Raw genomic sequence first — 17,055 nt, 5'->3', positions numbered from 1 at the left:
ATCCAAATGTGTGGAGCAAAATGAAACAAAGCCCTTTGTTACAGTGACAGAGACAGAGAACGGTTATTTGGCAGGAGTTCTAAAACGGGAAATAGATATAGATTCAGCATTTCCCCCACCTACAGAACTGTGATATAGTGAAAAAGAAAATGCCAAAAGATAGATAGAGAGAGAGAGAAACAAAATCATGCTGCACTCATCCTTTTCAGTGGCCCTATTATTGTTATTAATCAGTTGGTAGAAAAAAAACAAGTCACAAGTGAAAGGAAGAATGCTGTTTACTGCAAAATGAAGCAGTCAAGTGCTGCCTAGACACTAAAGTTGCAATATATCATAACAAAGCTGTAACAAATGTGTTAAAATCAACTATATTCTTAGCTAGTGTGAATGTGACTGATATAAAACATGATATTATTAAGTTGTGCATGAAATCAATGTTTCAGGCATACCATGAGTTGATGTACTGTATATCTTGGACATAAGGAAACACAACTTCCTTGATGACAACCCGGACTGCTGCTGTTCAAAAGAGATTGTCAACAGCCCTTTAATTTACAGATGCTTTCCGAGCAAACAATTTCCTTAACAATGGTCCAAACGCTAATGATACCGTTCATGCACTTTAACCAGAGGCATCTGAGAAATGTGTCTTCAGCTGCTTTCAGGTCAGGCGGATAAATCAAGAATGCCACTTTCAGAGTTGTGCCAAATCCAGAACACAGCCTTTGTCTCAACCTCCAAAGTTTTACCTATTGTAGTGTTTTTCCTAATACCTCCTATTTGGATTTAGGTATGCATTTAACCCTCAGAGGCATAGAGACACTACGATGTATACCTGACACATGTGTCAAAACAGTAAAAGTTATTTTTTAAATTCATGTCATATTTTCCTTTTACATTCTTTTAGTTTGTTCCTCTGACCTATTGTTGAAACCCAGTAGACAGATATTATTGATACCATAATCCTCTGTAGGCATAGCCTACACTTGTCAGAAATATGACTGTTATAGTGTCCAAAAGTATTATGGTTTAGGGTTAACTTGACCCCAGAAAAAAACACTTTGTGGAAAAATAAAGCAATTATATATAGATAATTGTCAGGAGTTGTGTCACCACTCAGGAATTCTTAGTATGTGAAAAGGTCTTGCATTTATTCATGTTTTATTCCTGCAGTCTCTGAGGCCCCAAACAGATTAGTCATGCGTAATCAACATGGTACTTAAATGTTTTCAATGAATGTTTTTTGAAATATTAAAGTATAATACAATGGAAATCCTCTTATTTAGATAATAGACAACACTACTCTAGAATCAATGGATATTTGTAGATTGTAGATCTTTTTAGATTGTTCAATAGGGGTTCCACTAGGGTCAATTTTAGGCCCCTTACTGTTTAGTATATCCATATTAATGATTTATCAGTTGCTCCAGAAATACAGAAGTACGTAGATGATAGTCGTTTACTTAAAGTAGCAACTGGAAAAATAGTTGACTGGATGAATTATTCTTGTCTGACACGGAATGTCTCTAAAACAGTTTGCATGTATTTTCTATTAAGAAGAATTATATTACTCCACCTGAGATCATAGGTCAGTGAGTGGAAATGGTACAACGTTTTAAATATTTAGGTGTGATTATTTATACTAACTTTACTTTTAAAAAACATATTATGAAAATCATAGGGATTGTAAAATATAATCTTAATCAGTTAAAATTGATCAGGAATCAAATAAACACTGATGCAGCTAAATTATACATGCATTCAATGATACTGTCGCATTTGTCTTATTGTTTTACAACAAATTAAACCTCTGTATAGATTGGATAAACAGACACAAGGTATTGGGCAAGAACAGGAATTCTTACCACCATTGTAACATAATTAGAAAATGTAATCTCCTGACTTTTGACCATTTTGTTTATAGCTAATGTACTGTTGCTATATAAGATTTGACATGATCTTGCCTCACCACCTCTCAAACAATTTGTAATGCATCACACTACTGCTACTATGTTGAATAGGTTCTCTTCAAGAGGTGATTGTTATATTACATTTAGATCAACAAAATTGGGTAGACCAGTATTTTCCTGCTGAGCACTTTAGTACTTTTAAAATGTTTAAATTAGGTGTTAAAATTGGCTGAATGAAAAACAGTCATGTGATAATTAGATCAAGGTGGTATGACTTGTGTATACTGATATGATTGTGGATTGCATTATGTTGTACATGTTGTCTGTATATGTGGAATTTTTTAGAATGTTTAACTTTGTGTTGGATAATTAATGTTATATTTATTATTAATATATTCAATTAATATATAATAATTATAAATCATTTGTGATTTAATATGTTTTTCAAGGGCAGTACTGCAACTGCTGCTGAGGGACTGTGGTTTCATTGTCTCTAAACCTATAAACAATAAAGGGTCACACAGAACATGAGGGTTAAATACAACAGGTGCATTTAATCAGGATGAATATAGATAAAGTGGGATACTTTGATCATTTTCATTGCCATTGTTTTTAAAAATATGATCCATATAGCTAAATCAGTGTCATCCCATACTAGTTTAGGAAGAATAATGCAGATTTTTAGTAAAAGAAGATTATAAACATAAATCATAATCATAGATGTTTAAGCTTGAAGGAATAATGAAAATCCTCCCATCATTTACACATCCTCATGCCATCCCAGATGTGTGACTTTTTTTCTTTTGCAGAACAAAACAAAGATTTTTAGAAGAATATCTCAGCCCTGTAGGTCCATACAATTCATGTGAATGGTGACCAGAACTTTGAAGTTCTAAAAAGCATATAAAGGCAGCATAAAATTAATTCATAAAACTACAGTTGCAATCCATGTCTTCTGAAGCGATTTTATAGCTGTGGGTGAGAAACAGATCAATATTTAAGTCCTTTTTTTTTACTATAAATCTCCACATTCACTTTCTTCTTTTGTTTTTGCAATGCACATTCTTTGTGCATATCGCTACCTACAATGCAGTGTTTCCCCAAAACATTCACTCAAATCTTCCGCCTGGTCTGCATCAACTTAAACTGGGTGACTGATGCTGAGGCAATTGTCATTAGATTTTGCATCTTTGCCTTGGACAGATGACTTCTCGTGGCAGTTTTAATTTGGTTCTGGAGGTTGAACACAGCGTCAAGCGACACATCGCCCTCCACATGATGAAAGTGCAGAAAGTGTCACAGAGGGGCAATTTTACAAGTTTGCCACGTAACAAATTGGGAGGTATGCACAATAAACATTGAAAACATGTATTTGGAAGAGAGAAAAAAGCTTGCAGTTGCTTTGATAGCAGAAAGTATAAAATGACTCATTTATGTTTAGGTCTAAGTGTTTTCTTGGTGAATTTAAATTAGTTCAATTACTGGGGTCTCTGATATTTGTAAACAATAAGGTAATATTTAAGTAAAAGATTCAAATTCAACATCTCTTCACAAATTTGGACAGTTTTTAAATATATCTTGTTGCTTAGTACTCTCAAAGACATTATTGGTGAAGCAAAAACGTGTGTGAAAAACACTTTGTTGTAAAGTCACTTCATAGACTTCAATGTATTCTGCAGCGCTGACAAGAAAAACACTTAACGCCTATAAATATCAGTTTTGTACATTCAAAAGTGACAGATTATGGTTTCATAAAAAACTCAGAAAGGTGAGAAGTTTGGATCCCTGAAATGATATATAAAAAAGTTATGCATTTATTTATTTTGTGGAATTTGATAATTTTCCACTGCATACCTGACAATCTTTCACGGCACAGTGTGCTGCGGGACAGTGGTTGGGAAACAATGACCTACTGGACAGGGAGGAGAATTTATGGTAAAAAGGGCTTAAATATTGATCTGTTTCTCACCCACACATATTGTATCACTTCAGAAGACATGGATTAAACCACTGGAGTTGTATGGATTACTTTTATGCTGCTTTTGTGTATTTTTCTGAGCTTCAAAGTTTTGGGCACTATTCACTTGCATTGAATGGACAAACAGAGCTATGAAAAAAAAAATCTTTGCTTGAGTTCAGCAGTTGAAAGAAAGTCAAACACATCTGGGATGGCATGAGGGTGAGTAAATTATGAGAAAATGTTTATTTATGGGTGAACTATCCCTTTAAGTGTCCCACTATACCTTTACATTGCCAACACCTGCACATTCACTCTATGCCTGTATAACAATGAACAACCTAATAAATATAACAGGCTAAAACACTAGGCACGGACATTCCATAAAACAATGACTGTATGTGGCTGGCAAGATATCAGTACATCGTAGCAGTACTTCATTGCCACATTTAATAGTTTTTGAGGAAAAACAGATTTTCCAAACATCCCCCTGCAAACCCATATCTATGAAAAGCAATCCCACCGTCGCCCCTCTCGCGACTGAGCGCGAAAGAGGAATGGAGGGATGAATCACGTGATTGCCGGTGAACATACCACTCCAGCCCCTTAAAGAAAAGTGTAATTGGAAGAAAAGAGAACAAAGAAATCAGAGAGTATAAAATCACCCGCGCTTGTAAGCTCTTCAGTCTAACAGCGCGCGCCCTCTCCGCCTTCCCTCGCGCTCGTGTAGTTTAAAGTGCCCCGCGCGCAGGTGGTGCGTGCGGCTCAGGTTCAGAGTCAGACCTCAGGATGATGCGATGTGCTCAGCTCCTCGCAGCAGTTTTATACTGCTTAGTGTGCATTCATTCTTTACCGGTGCCAGAAGGAAAGAACAGCCACAGGTACAAAGCTGCTGCGGTGAGTGAATTAAAAAAACAACTATATCCAAAACATAATGGTATACTAAAATGCTTGTAAATGATCTCTGTGACAGTATTGTGATTTATAGTAATACTGTTGCTGACTGCAGTTCTGCACATTTGCTTAAGACATGGAAACCTGGAATGCTTTTTTGTCTCCTCCAGGTATGTGCTTAAAAATGCAAGACAGGTCATAGAAGCGTCAACCATGTTTTGTTTGTCCCTTTTCCTACTTTATGGGCAAAATTAATTTAGGGCTGTTTAATTTGGCATATCTTGGCTTTAAATCCAAATGTAGCCTACTACATGTTATTCTGTGTCATTCACCTCATTCATTTTTAATTGGTTACAGAAATTCCAAAATACCGTGCGTGATGTAGTTTTATGGTTAAAAACGTCCTGCTTATCCTCAGAGAACTACAATCTGAATATAAGAAAATTGTTCTGTACAAAGAAAGAGTGCTTAGAGGAAGTTGACTAAGAGTAGCTACAGATGGCTGTTTTAACCCACTTGGCAAAGATCCAAAAGGAGATTTTGCCAGGGAAAATATAAGTGGAGGCTAAACCCATGTACCTATTTGAAACTGGGAGTAAAGGAGCATAAAGTAGTAGCTATGATGGGAGCGGATCACTTTCATTCAGAAGCGCTGATCACAGACACTCATACTGCATGCCGTCAAAGCATCTGAATATAAAGTGCAGCTTTATTTTATTGTATGTTTGTCTTGACCAACTTTGCCAATCAAACAGGAGTGGCATCTGCAATCAAACCAGCTCCAGACCTCTTTAGAGAAGAATTGGGCTCATGTTTGAATGTTGAGAGGCAGCTCTGATGGAGAGCATGTGCAGTCAATTTGTTCTTGAATGTTGACAAAGCCTGAGCAGGAGATTATGCAGGCAGGGGCAAGTAATCTGGCACCCTGAGCAGGATAACAAACTCTGTGTTTGCTGACAGAGGGAAAATGTAAGGATCCAGATAGCTACCACTGCAACCCCCCCCACCTCCCCCTCCCGCCCCTGAGAAAAGAAAGGCTGATGTCCTTCTTAAGAGCATTGTGCATGCATTACCAGCTCCATGAAGTTTGCCAAAATATTATGCAACTCCCAACAAATCCAAGATGTGTGTCCCACGAAGTCCAACTTGAGAATTTAGGAGTAAGGTTTCAATAGACAGTCAGATTTGTTGATGAGGAAACGTGCAACATCCTCTTGAAAATGTCCAAGCACAAACATAAGCTGTTTATGTTGAAGTTGATGTTCTTCTGCATTTTTTCTAGTAGCTGAGTGTTCTGAGTAGCTGCCGTAATGCCTCAATAGCCGTTGTTTTAATTTAGGAGTTGAAAAGGACAACAAAGGAACCATCCAGACAGAACATAGTTAAAATAGATAGATGCAACACAAGGAATATAACAGAATCCAGATGTCTTTAGACACAAATGTAAAAGTTGAATGTCTTTTTAAATTGACATTGCATCTATAAAATAGAAGATTAAAAAACAAAGGGACACAGCTCAACTGTCAAAGATGTATGTCTAGTGCATGATAACAGAAAAACTATTGAAAAACTGTACAGGCAAAACTGCCCCAAACTCTTCTTAAAGGGATAGTTCACTTTAAAATGAAAATTATTTTATAATTTATTCACCCATATGCCATCCCAGATGTGTATGACTTTCTTTCTTCTGCAGAACACAAGCAAAGATTTTTAGAAGAATATTTCAGCTCTGTAGGTCAATACAATACAAGTGAATGGTATCCAGATTTTTGAAGCTGCAAAAATCATATAAAAGGCAGCACATAAGTAATCCATAATTTATGTGTTCTGAAGCGATAGAATCACTTTGAGTGAGAAACAGATACATATTTCGATGCTTTTTTTTTAAAGAAAATAAATCTCCACTTTCACTTTCAGAAAGTGGAGATTTATATAAAAAATACTTAAATATTGATCTGTTTCTCACAAACACCTATCATATCGCTCCTGAAGACATGGATTTAACCACTAGAGTTGTGTGGATTACTTTTATACTGCCTTTATGTGATTTTTGCTGCTTCAAATGTCTGATCACCATCACTTGCATCGTATGGACCTACAGAGCTGAATTATTCTTCTAGAAATCTTTGTTTGTGTTTTGCAGAAGAAAGAAATCCATACACATCTGGGATGGCATGAAGGTGAGTCAATGATGAGAGAATTTACATTTTGGGTGAACTATCCCTTTAACCTTCTAGGATCTTCTAACCTATTCTAAAGCACCTTGTCCATCAACACCAATAATTTAATATGGGTTGTCCGATTGACCCAGCCTCTAGACATATGAGAAACATTTCCAATCTGAACCTCTACCTTGGTTCCACAGGCATACAGACGCAAGGTAGAAGGTAGAGCATTAGGTCAGGGTCAGCTGCAATGCACCTCCTGTGGAGCAGTTAGGTTTAGATTTCTTGCTCGCAGGCACAAATAAGAGCTTGACTGACGCCAACAACCTGGTGTACCCGATTCTTATTCAAATCACCAACTTTCCACTCAACTGACCTTTACACATTGATATAAAACCACTCCACAGCTGCTTCATATCTCTACAAAAATGGTGAGACAAAATGATTTTAAGACCATTATTTCAAGTTTATGGCTGTTCCTGGCAACGAATCAAGAATTGCTGAATGTTGCAGTGTAACTTTCATAATGACATTGTGATCCCAGTTTAGCTGCGATATGCAAAATAAAATCACTGTATATGTTCATAATGTATAACGTGTGACAAAAAAAATAAAGGAAAGGATCACTCTGGAGGCAAAAGAGGTGACATATCAACTGGAAACCATTAAAACATCCATTAGCAATAAGCGCTTTGAGCCAAGTAGGTATAGATGCAGGCCGGAGATCTCCAAATGGGGGTGTAATCTCCAAAAGAGGACGGGATTTCTCCAGAAGATGGCAGGGCAACTCCAAAAGTGGGATGTGCCAACTCCAAAAGGGGGCGTCACTTCCACACACGTACAGGGTTAGGGAAAGTGTTAGGTTAGGGGCTCCCTATATCTTTGCTGGCGATTTGGAACTCCGGCCCCTTTTTGGAGCTCTGCCTGCAGCTATATCCTTCTCTTTTTGAGGGGGAGGCCTGGCTTGAATTAGGTAAGATTATTGACCAATCATGTGCTACATTGAAAGAACAGTAAGGGGCCAAGCACAAATAACATGTTCTTGCATCCATCTATGCTATTTTTCATAGTTTTTCTATGTAAAAATGCATTAAACTGAAATTTTTTGGTCGTTGTGATGCTGTGTCAAATTGTTTCACCATCCATCATGAGGGAAAACTTTTAAAACGACATGTTGAGACATATGTGTTTTGTTCCATTCATTTATGCTCTATCTAGGTTTTTTAAGTTGCATGATCTCGTGAAAATTACGTGACATTTTTGCATGTCCATTGAGTGGTGCTAAAAATGAGTTACATTTTCTCCCATTTAATACTATAGAGTATTAAATCAATAAAACTGTCATCTCTATCCTAAACCTTACACCCACTTTTACCTCATCTGTTGACTCGTGTGTTCTTCAGGACCCTTTACTTTGCATCACAAGTGCACCTCTCTATCAGTTGGGCTACTGCACAGTTCGATTACACACAAATAACTTTGTAAATGTAGTTGGAAATGTTATACAAATGTTCAAATTTGGGCTGTTAATTGATTCAAATGTTTTATCAAATTAATTACATGGTGAGCCGATTAATTAATCAAATTAATTTCAATTAATCACATAAATAAATATTTGTGGAGAAAGCCCCTCAAAAAACAATAATTTAATATATAATGATGAAATAAATATAAATAGTTATATTTAAATAATTTCAAAAATTATATTATATATATATATATATATATATATATATATATATATATATATGTAAGAGTTTCACTATTCAACACCACACACTTGAAGTAATATTACACTCTGCATTATCATTACTATACATCTACAACACCACCTCTATAACATCAGCCTGTTGCAGGTCAACATTACTGCACACTTGCACTTTACCTTGCACAATGTACATATTCCCAATCAAAATGTTGCTGCTACCAACTCTGCATCTGTCATTATGCACTATTTCATATTCATATGCATACTTTGTACACACTGTATATATTTCTTCTTTCTCCTATTCTATTGTGTTGTAAATTGTGTTTATTTAATTGTGTTTTTTACTTCTATTTCTACTCCTATATATATATATATATATATATATATATATATATATATATATATATATATATATATATATATATATATATATTTTTTTATCATAAACTGTGGGGAGAAAAGTCTACGAAGAATTTAACTACATGTCTTACTCTCTCTCTCTCTCTCTCTATATATATATATTATAACAAATAAAAATAAAAATAATTCAAATGCATGACATTATTATGGCAGATGAGTAAAGCATGATAAGAACAGTCCGAGACTTATTATAAGGGATTTTCTAAGGATGACGTCCATAGAAAATCCCTTATAATAAGTCTCGGACTGTACATGCACAACTTCGTCAGACAGAACTTTTTGGAGCTTCATAAACATACAGTTTTTAGGTCACTGTGTCAAGTTACACAGTTTGAAACTTAGAAAACACTTCTTGAGATGTCTGCATTCAGATTTGCGCTCTATCATGTGTTTAAACGCAAAAACATGTTCTCATCTAGTTCTGTCTGCTGTCGGTGAGTGTGGTTTGTTCTCTGTATAAGCCACGCATTGCCTATACAGCTGAAGTTTCGCTAACTGCCGCCTTGGAAAAAACAGGTGGCCAGTCAAGCTTGAATTGCTCCAATGGCAGGAATAATCCTTATTACTGTCTGGGGACATGATCAATTGCATTCATTTTTTTAACAAGTTATTTTTTATATACTGTTTATGAACTGATAATCTTCCAGTTTTGCTTGTGATTTGTGAGAAAGGGTATACAAGTCAACATTTTAGTACCCTAGCGTTCATTTCACCATTGAAAATATGCAATGAGCCACGTTAAAATAATTTAGCAAAATTTAGGTATAATAATGTAATTCTATGAGACCAGGTTGTTTTTTTAACGCAAGAACATGTCCTGTGTAAATGACTGTTAGAATCCTTCTGTTAGAAAGAGTGTTTAGAATCCTTGCCGTTTGGATGCACCCACTATACTCAGTCCTCTATTTATGTTTCTATAGCAATAAACTGTTTGCTATTTCTGCATGAATTCATTTACAAAAAGTGTGTGTAGATTTACAGATTTAATGATTATATCTATCATCTTCCATCAATATAGTCCCTGTACCATTCCTACAAAACATTCTTCCCCTGTGGTGTAACCACTTTACATGTGTATACAATCTCAAGGCATACAGATCTCTGGAGGTTTTTGTGGGTAAATATTTACACTAGCCTGATTTCCTCTTGCATGTTCATTCTTTATCTCAGGCGTGTCCTACTTTGTGCCAAAAGATGCTCCTGGAAGCTCTTGTTTGTAATTTTTCACTGCTCGCTCACTTGACAATGGCATAGAGAGGAAAAGAGAGAGACAATGAGAAAATAAAAAGCCAAGCCAGAAAGGTAGGATGATAGGAAGTGCTGTTGAGTGTATTTTTAGGGCTTGCTAAATCAGTAGTAAAATAGTGAATTACACTTATGTAATCTAAAACCACTTACAATACATTTAAATTCACAGTTTATTAGTACATGTGTCCCCTGGGAATCAAACCAATGGCCTTGGTGTTGCCAGCACTATGCTCTACCAGTTTGAATGTGTTTTGCAAATGTAAACAGCTTCTCTGCCAATCCTGATGCCATCTCTGCTGAATAATTTGTGGGATGTATCAGGAGATGATGACATCAGCTGGATGCCCCCAAGAGAATGCTATGGTTACCAACAAATAGTTTATCCTCAGGAACCCTTTGGAGCTGGCACAATGCCAGGATCTCTGAACTTCTGTTGTAGTTCAGAAATCTCTCCATACCATCTTCTTGCTCTGACATGTTAACTCTTTAAGGGTCCTCGTTGAAACATCAGCTCATGGTCTCTGTGTTTGCACAGCGTTACAGTGTACATATCATGTTAGAATTCTGACCCACATGACCTATTGACCTACAGATGAAAATAGTTTCAAGTTTATTCCTGTTTGTATTGGTACACATATGCAGTATATTACATTTAGTGGTCGATCTATATGGTTTTAATGGCTGATTAACACATTTTGGATATCTGGTGGTACTATACTTGGATATCTTATATTTAGTGTATGCAATAGTTTCAATCAAATTTATATGCCTTCTGTATTGTCTGGAACCACATGGCAGATCTTCCTGCAGGCACAAATGCCTGTTCTTTGGATGTGACCATTTGTGAATCCCACTTAAGGTAAAATAATTCCATGTTGTGTTTGTTTCTCAGCTGATGAGTGGCATATATCTGTCAGGGAGCAAACATAAAAACATTAACAGAGATGAAAAAAAAATGTGCCCAACACTTCCACATGATTAAGTTTGTTTTGTCATGAAACATGTAACAAATTCTAGTGTGTCTCTGGACAGACATCCCCATCTTTACATTTTTGACTGCATGCAGGTGGATGCTGTAAAATATGCCCAGACATGAGGAATGTCTGGTTGAAAAGAGTTTCTTTGATTTTGGCATTCGTTAAAATGAGACTGTGTGAGTTAGGTTGTATATAGTCTTGTGGGACTAGACTTTTTACTATCAGCATACAGTCTGGTAGAGATTGTTGCTTATTCTGTCTAAGAACTGTCTATTTCGACAGAAGGAGAGTGTTAACCAAAATGCGAAGTGACCAAGATGTTTTGTTTTTCCCTGTCGTTTAGGGTTAATTAAAAAAAAGTTCAAATAATGGAAAATACTGAGAATTTTTTTTATTTTTTTTTATTCCTCCCACATTTACTAAGCAAATATAGTGGTTACAGTAAGACACTTGCAACGGAATTAAATAGGGCTAGTCCATAAATGTTAACATAAACAGCGTAAACATCATACATGTAAAAAATGATTTTATTGTGATCAAATCAGGGATTTACCAACGTTAAAGCGATTACAGGATTTACAGCGATACGTCATCATGAGAACAAATATATAGCTTCATATAGATAAAGTTAGTGAGCGATTTTATCACACTAAACAAGTTAACATCTTATTGCTATACATTTGATACATACAGTATACAGTAAAATGCTGTCAACTGAGCTTCATTTATGTAGAACTGGAACATTCCAGAGAGCAACAGCTCTCTAGAATCACCACAGTTATATGGAGCAGTTTCATGATGGTTAATGATAGATTGATTGTTGGGTTGTTTGTTGAGAAAATAATGATGCTCTGCTTGCATGCTGATTCTCTCTTTTGAGTCCCGGCTTTGGCTCCATGCTTAGCAATTTTAGGTGCTAATATGCACCTGCCTGCCATTACATCAGCAAACCTGAACCATCTTGTTTGCACTCATCACCTCCACCTTTTAGAAAATACCAGTAGCCTATTATGTAATGTGGTTTAAAAATGGGTGAATGGGTTCTTAGAAAGTTTTTTTATATTTATGTACTTGGAATTGTACATAGGTAATACAGAATGTATATATTTTAGGCAGATACATTCATATTATTTGAGAGCACAAACAAAGAAAATCAGTAAATGTATCTTTGTCTTCTGCAACTGAGTTTTGGATTGAAACAAGAGTCTGTGTGTTTACATTGGCCCAAGGGGTCTGTTTTGTTGATATAGACTTTAACCTTTAACCCTTGACTCCTATTGAACCTGAGACGCCCGGGTCCGTTTCTTTTTCACCTCCACTCGCTAAATAGACTTGAGGCCAGTTTGTCATTGCTGAGAGGTTACTACTCTACAATAAACAATCTTGACTGTTATAAAAAAACTTGCTCTCCTCAAGTTCTCTCTATTTGGGACAATGCTTAAATTACATGCTATCAACATGTATGACCATGTAATGATGGCTCAGCCTATGGAAAGTGCATGCTCACTCAGCAGATTTGAGAGAAACAAAGTAGTGGATAAAGTGCAATGAATATGTGGAATTTGTACGGTTCCTCATTGTCGGGGGTGTGGGGGTTGGGGGGGGGGGGTCATGGTTTAGCAATGCTATCAAGTTCACCTGCCAGTACATTTTTAACAAGGTACTATCTGTCTCGACCTGCCCACAAAATATTTGGTTGTTTTTACTTTTATTTGTATAGGAATTAGTTTGAAGGCCATGTGTTGCTGTTTTTCTGTCAGGCATGAACCTTGAAGGGATAGTCCACCAAAAATGTTTAATTCTATCATCATTTACTCGCATTTACTTTGTTGATCTAAGCCCGTTTGACTTTCTCTCTTCTGTGGACTACAAAAGGAGATATTAGGCACCTTTAATTTTCATTATATCAAAAAAGATATCAACATTATATCAACGAGAGTGAATGGTGACTGAGACCAACATACTGAAACTAACGTCTCCTTTTGGACGTCCAATTTTCACATTAGATTCTGACATTCAGCTCTGTGTGAGTTCTAAACACTGTCTGGGGTCATTACACTGACATACACACACACACACACACACACACACACACACACACACACACACACACACACACACACACACACACGTTGGTCTACCTATCATTATGAGGACTTTCCATAGACATAATGACTTTTATACTGTACAAACTATAGATTCTATCCTCTAAACCTAACACAACCCCTAAACCTAATCATCACAGAAAACTTTCTGCATTTTTACATTTTCAATAAAACATTGTTTAGTATGATTTTTAAGCGATTTGAATTATGGGGACACTAGAAATGTCCTCATAAATCACATTTATAGCATAATACCCTTGTAATTACTAATTTGTAACTTACAAAATTGTCCTCGTAAATCACAAAAACACGCACACACACACACACACACACACACACACCACAAACACACAACAGCAATTCTGTGTCAATGATCAAGTTATGGGAAAAGTTTTCCTAGAGTCGCACTCCGGACAATTTGATGAAGGATCATTACGTGTACAGTGCCAGCGCTAAAAGCAAAACAAGACTTTTTTACAGTATGTAGAGTTCAAAGCGGCAAATCATGTAAATGCAGCTTCACAATTTCTGTAGCAAGGTGTATAGCCACTAAACAAATTGTGGAGGATGAGGGTTTAAGAGATTCAATGCCAATTCCAATAAAAATGCAAACTATGGGGACTAGATTATTTAAATTAGTCCTCCCACTTAGACTTTGGTAAACATTTAATGTTACTAGAAATAGGTGCTATTTTTGTGCATTTCTATCTTTATACTGTGGAAGGCTTTGTTTTGAAAATGTAAAAAACCATTATTGTTACATATTGTTTTCTTTTCTTTTCCTTTTTAATAAGGAAATAAATGTTTTTCAAATGAAAAGAAGTATATTTCAAATTTCAGCACTTTCAAAATCAGCGATTAATTGCGATTCACTTTGAAAAACCATGCGATTAATCACGATTAAAAAATTTAATCGACTAGCAAAACTAGTATTTTTTGTGTGTGTGTGTGGGTGTAAATAAGCTATTTTTTCTTTTAAATCATCCAAGGGGACAGAAACTTCTCCTAATTGAAGAATCACCTGCCCTTACATTAACCTTCTTCTTCATGTGGTAGTTGGTCCTTCTTGCTCTCTATGTTAAAGAAACTCTTAAACAAGTGGGTGTGTTTTTTTTTTTCAGACTTCCTGCTTTATATTTCTAAACGATTTATGGTTGTCCAAATATAGCTTGTCCTTAAATTACAGCTTTTAAAAGACTCCCTATAGCTATGAGAGGCGGAAGGATTTTTAAAAGCATTTAAAAGAAAATCGTTCTCCCCATACCACCCTTGGCCTCATAACTAAACCCAAATTAGAGAGAAAGAAGGATAGAGAGAGAGAAAGAAAGAGAGAAATGGAGAGAAGACAGAGGAAGAAGTCTCTAAACCAGCAGTGAATTTCAACAAGGAAACACAGGGGGAAAATGGGGGTTGGGAATGGAGAGAAATTGGGGCAATCTGACTTTTCCCTCCAGGCAGTTCACCTCCCAGTCATTTAACAGAACCAATTGCTTAAAATTTGTTAGAGGAAATTGACTGTGAAAATGCTTTCTGAAATTATTATTGACGTTAAACCAACTGTTACATAAATATTCAGTTGGGCTGCAAATTGACCATTCCTGATTTAGACTGTAGGGGGCTGTTCCACCTGCATAGTTTTTTAATGGTGTTGTAAACATGCACTAGACGCACGTCTTTGTTGCAATGAAAAGTCGAAAAGCAATAGCACACCTCTCTTTAACAAGCTTCACAATTTGTGGTATCCTTTGTGCTTGTAGCACAAGTAGCTTAAATGATGTGGGTTAAGTTACGCTCCGAAGTTAGCTCTTAGGATTAGGGGTTTGTTCATAACCGCAAGTATGAGAAGTAGTAATAATGATTCTTGCCTCTGGACTTTGATCGTTTTCATAGACTTACACTGAATAAGGGCCCAAGCCATGTCTACGGGCCAGAATATCATAGAGACCTGGGGTTGGGCTCATTTGGGCTAGTATGCAATCACCCTAGTAACCACACAGCGAAACCCTGGCAACCACACACCCATATTAATGTTTTATCAGGTGTATCCTCAAATGTGCATTTGATTGACAGCTTATGTGTGTATTAACAGGACTGGTCTCAAAAGACCCATCACCATGACCTGAAGAAAAGGGGCAAACTTCATCATGTTCAGGACACTCTGAGTGAAGTCTTCGGCAGTAAGAGAGTGCAGACACACTTGGCTCATGTGAAGAATGACACTGAATTCTGGAACAGACCTCGCTGTGGAGTACCAGACTACCCATCACAGAAGGGAGGGAGCACCTTTAGTTACTCAACCCTCAAAGGAGGCTTGCTCGGGGGCCGTCATCGCCAAAAACGTTTTGTTTTGTTTGGAGGACGCTGGGACAAGACAGATCTCACCTACAAGTAAGACTTACTGTATTTGTAGTGTTAAAAAGAAAATTACATTTCAAGCAATTTCACCTGTGTGACATGAAATATACCAAACTCCATCTAAAGCTATTTCAAAACGTTCTGAAAATATGTTTTATACATTTAGTTTCAAGACTACGACTTCTAAAAAATTATTTTTCATTCAGTCACAGTGCAGAACCTTTTAAAATAAAATAATGAAGGCCAAAAAGATGAAAATAAATAGTGCTGTGTTACAGTACTTTTTGTAGATAGGGATAGAAAATACTGCCCTCATTTACACAGAATTTTCATTTTTGGGTGAACTATACCTATAAAATATACATGTTCCCTAATATACAATATATATATATATACGTATATCTTATACCCTAGCAACCACTCCCAACACACGTTTGACTCAATCTATACATTAAGGATTTTTCTTACAAAAGGCACAGTTTTTTAATTTCAACATTTGCAGTTCTTCCCCTTCTGTTAAGGCATAAATCATTTCCCACCCTCTCAGGAAAGACCTGTTTTAAACAGTTAATGTTTCTCTCTTTGTCTTTGTCTAATTGGAAAATAATTAAAAAAATAAAGTAATTAGTAATGTGATTACTTTATCAGTGAAGAAATAAGTAAAGTAATCTGATTGTAATTTTTTAAAGAAGTAGTTAGTAATTTGTAGTGGATTACTTTTAAAGTACCTTACCCTACACTGGTTATAAGTAAAAAACATGTATTAAAGATCTGTGTATCTTCCGTTCATTTCACATACATTTGAAAATAAAAAATGCATAACGAAAAAACGTTTTTCCTTTTTTAAACGTAAGAAAAATAAACTTAATTTGATATATATTCTCTGAAAACAAAATTAAATGTTTTATGCACATTTGCTTCTGAAGTAGCCTAAATGTATTTTGTTTTAAGGATGTTTTGATAGCTGGTACTGGAAAACAAGGCACAAATACTGATTATGATGCAGTGCGCTTCAAGTTTACTTGAATTTGATTGATATGATGACATCGCTGATGTGGTTATCTGGTCACCACTTCATGTTTTGAAGGATTTCGCTCCTACATCTTTGTCAAAGAAGGCCTCCACCGGACATAGTGCGTGAATCTACTCTGTAATCTCAAGTCGGTGGGGTCGTGACACGACTGGAAGCAGAAGTAACAGTTCAGAGCACTCATGTGATTTATTGCAGTGGAGCCAAAATGGTTTTCCCTTCACCACTCGACAGGGGGTGAGATGAGGGCCCAGACAAAGATTTAAGTCTTTAGAAAAGCAGCCTG

At 36.2% G+C, this 17,055-nt stretch overlaps 1 protein-coding gene across 1 annotated transcript in view; it reads left to right on the top strand.

The window, feature by feature from the left end:
- The first annotated feature begins 4,528 nt into the window (after positions 1-4,528).
- Positions 4,529-17,055, top strand: part of mmp11b (matrix metallopeptidase 11b) — a 29,530-nt gene continuing 17,003 nt past the window's right edge. Inside the window, exons 1-2 of the mRNA XM_052104492.1 lie at positions 4,529-4,764; positions 15,474-15,772. Of these exons, the coding sequence (XP_051960452.1) occupies positions 4,657-4,764; positions 15,474-15,772 (407 nt within the window). The 5' untranslated portion in view covers positions 4,529-4,656. The remainder of the gene's footprint in view (positions 4,765-15,473; positions 15,773-17,055) is intronic.

This window comes from Xyrauchen texanus, chromosome 34, assembly GCF_025860055.1.
Source record: "Xyrauchen texanus isolate HMW12.3.18 chromosome 34, RBS_HiC_50CHRs, whole genome shotgun sequence".
Lineage (NCBI taxonomy): Eukaryota > Metazoa > Chordata > Actinopteri > Cypriniformes > Catostomidae > Xyrauchen > Xyrauchen texanus.
This window is presented reverse-complemented; position numbering and strand designations above follow the sequence as displayed.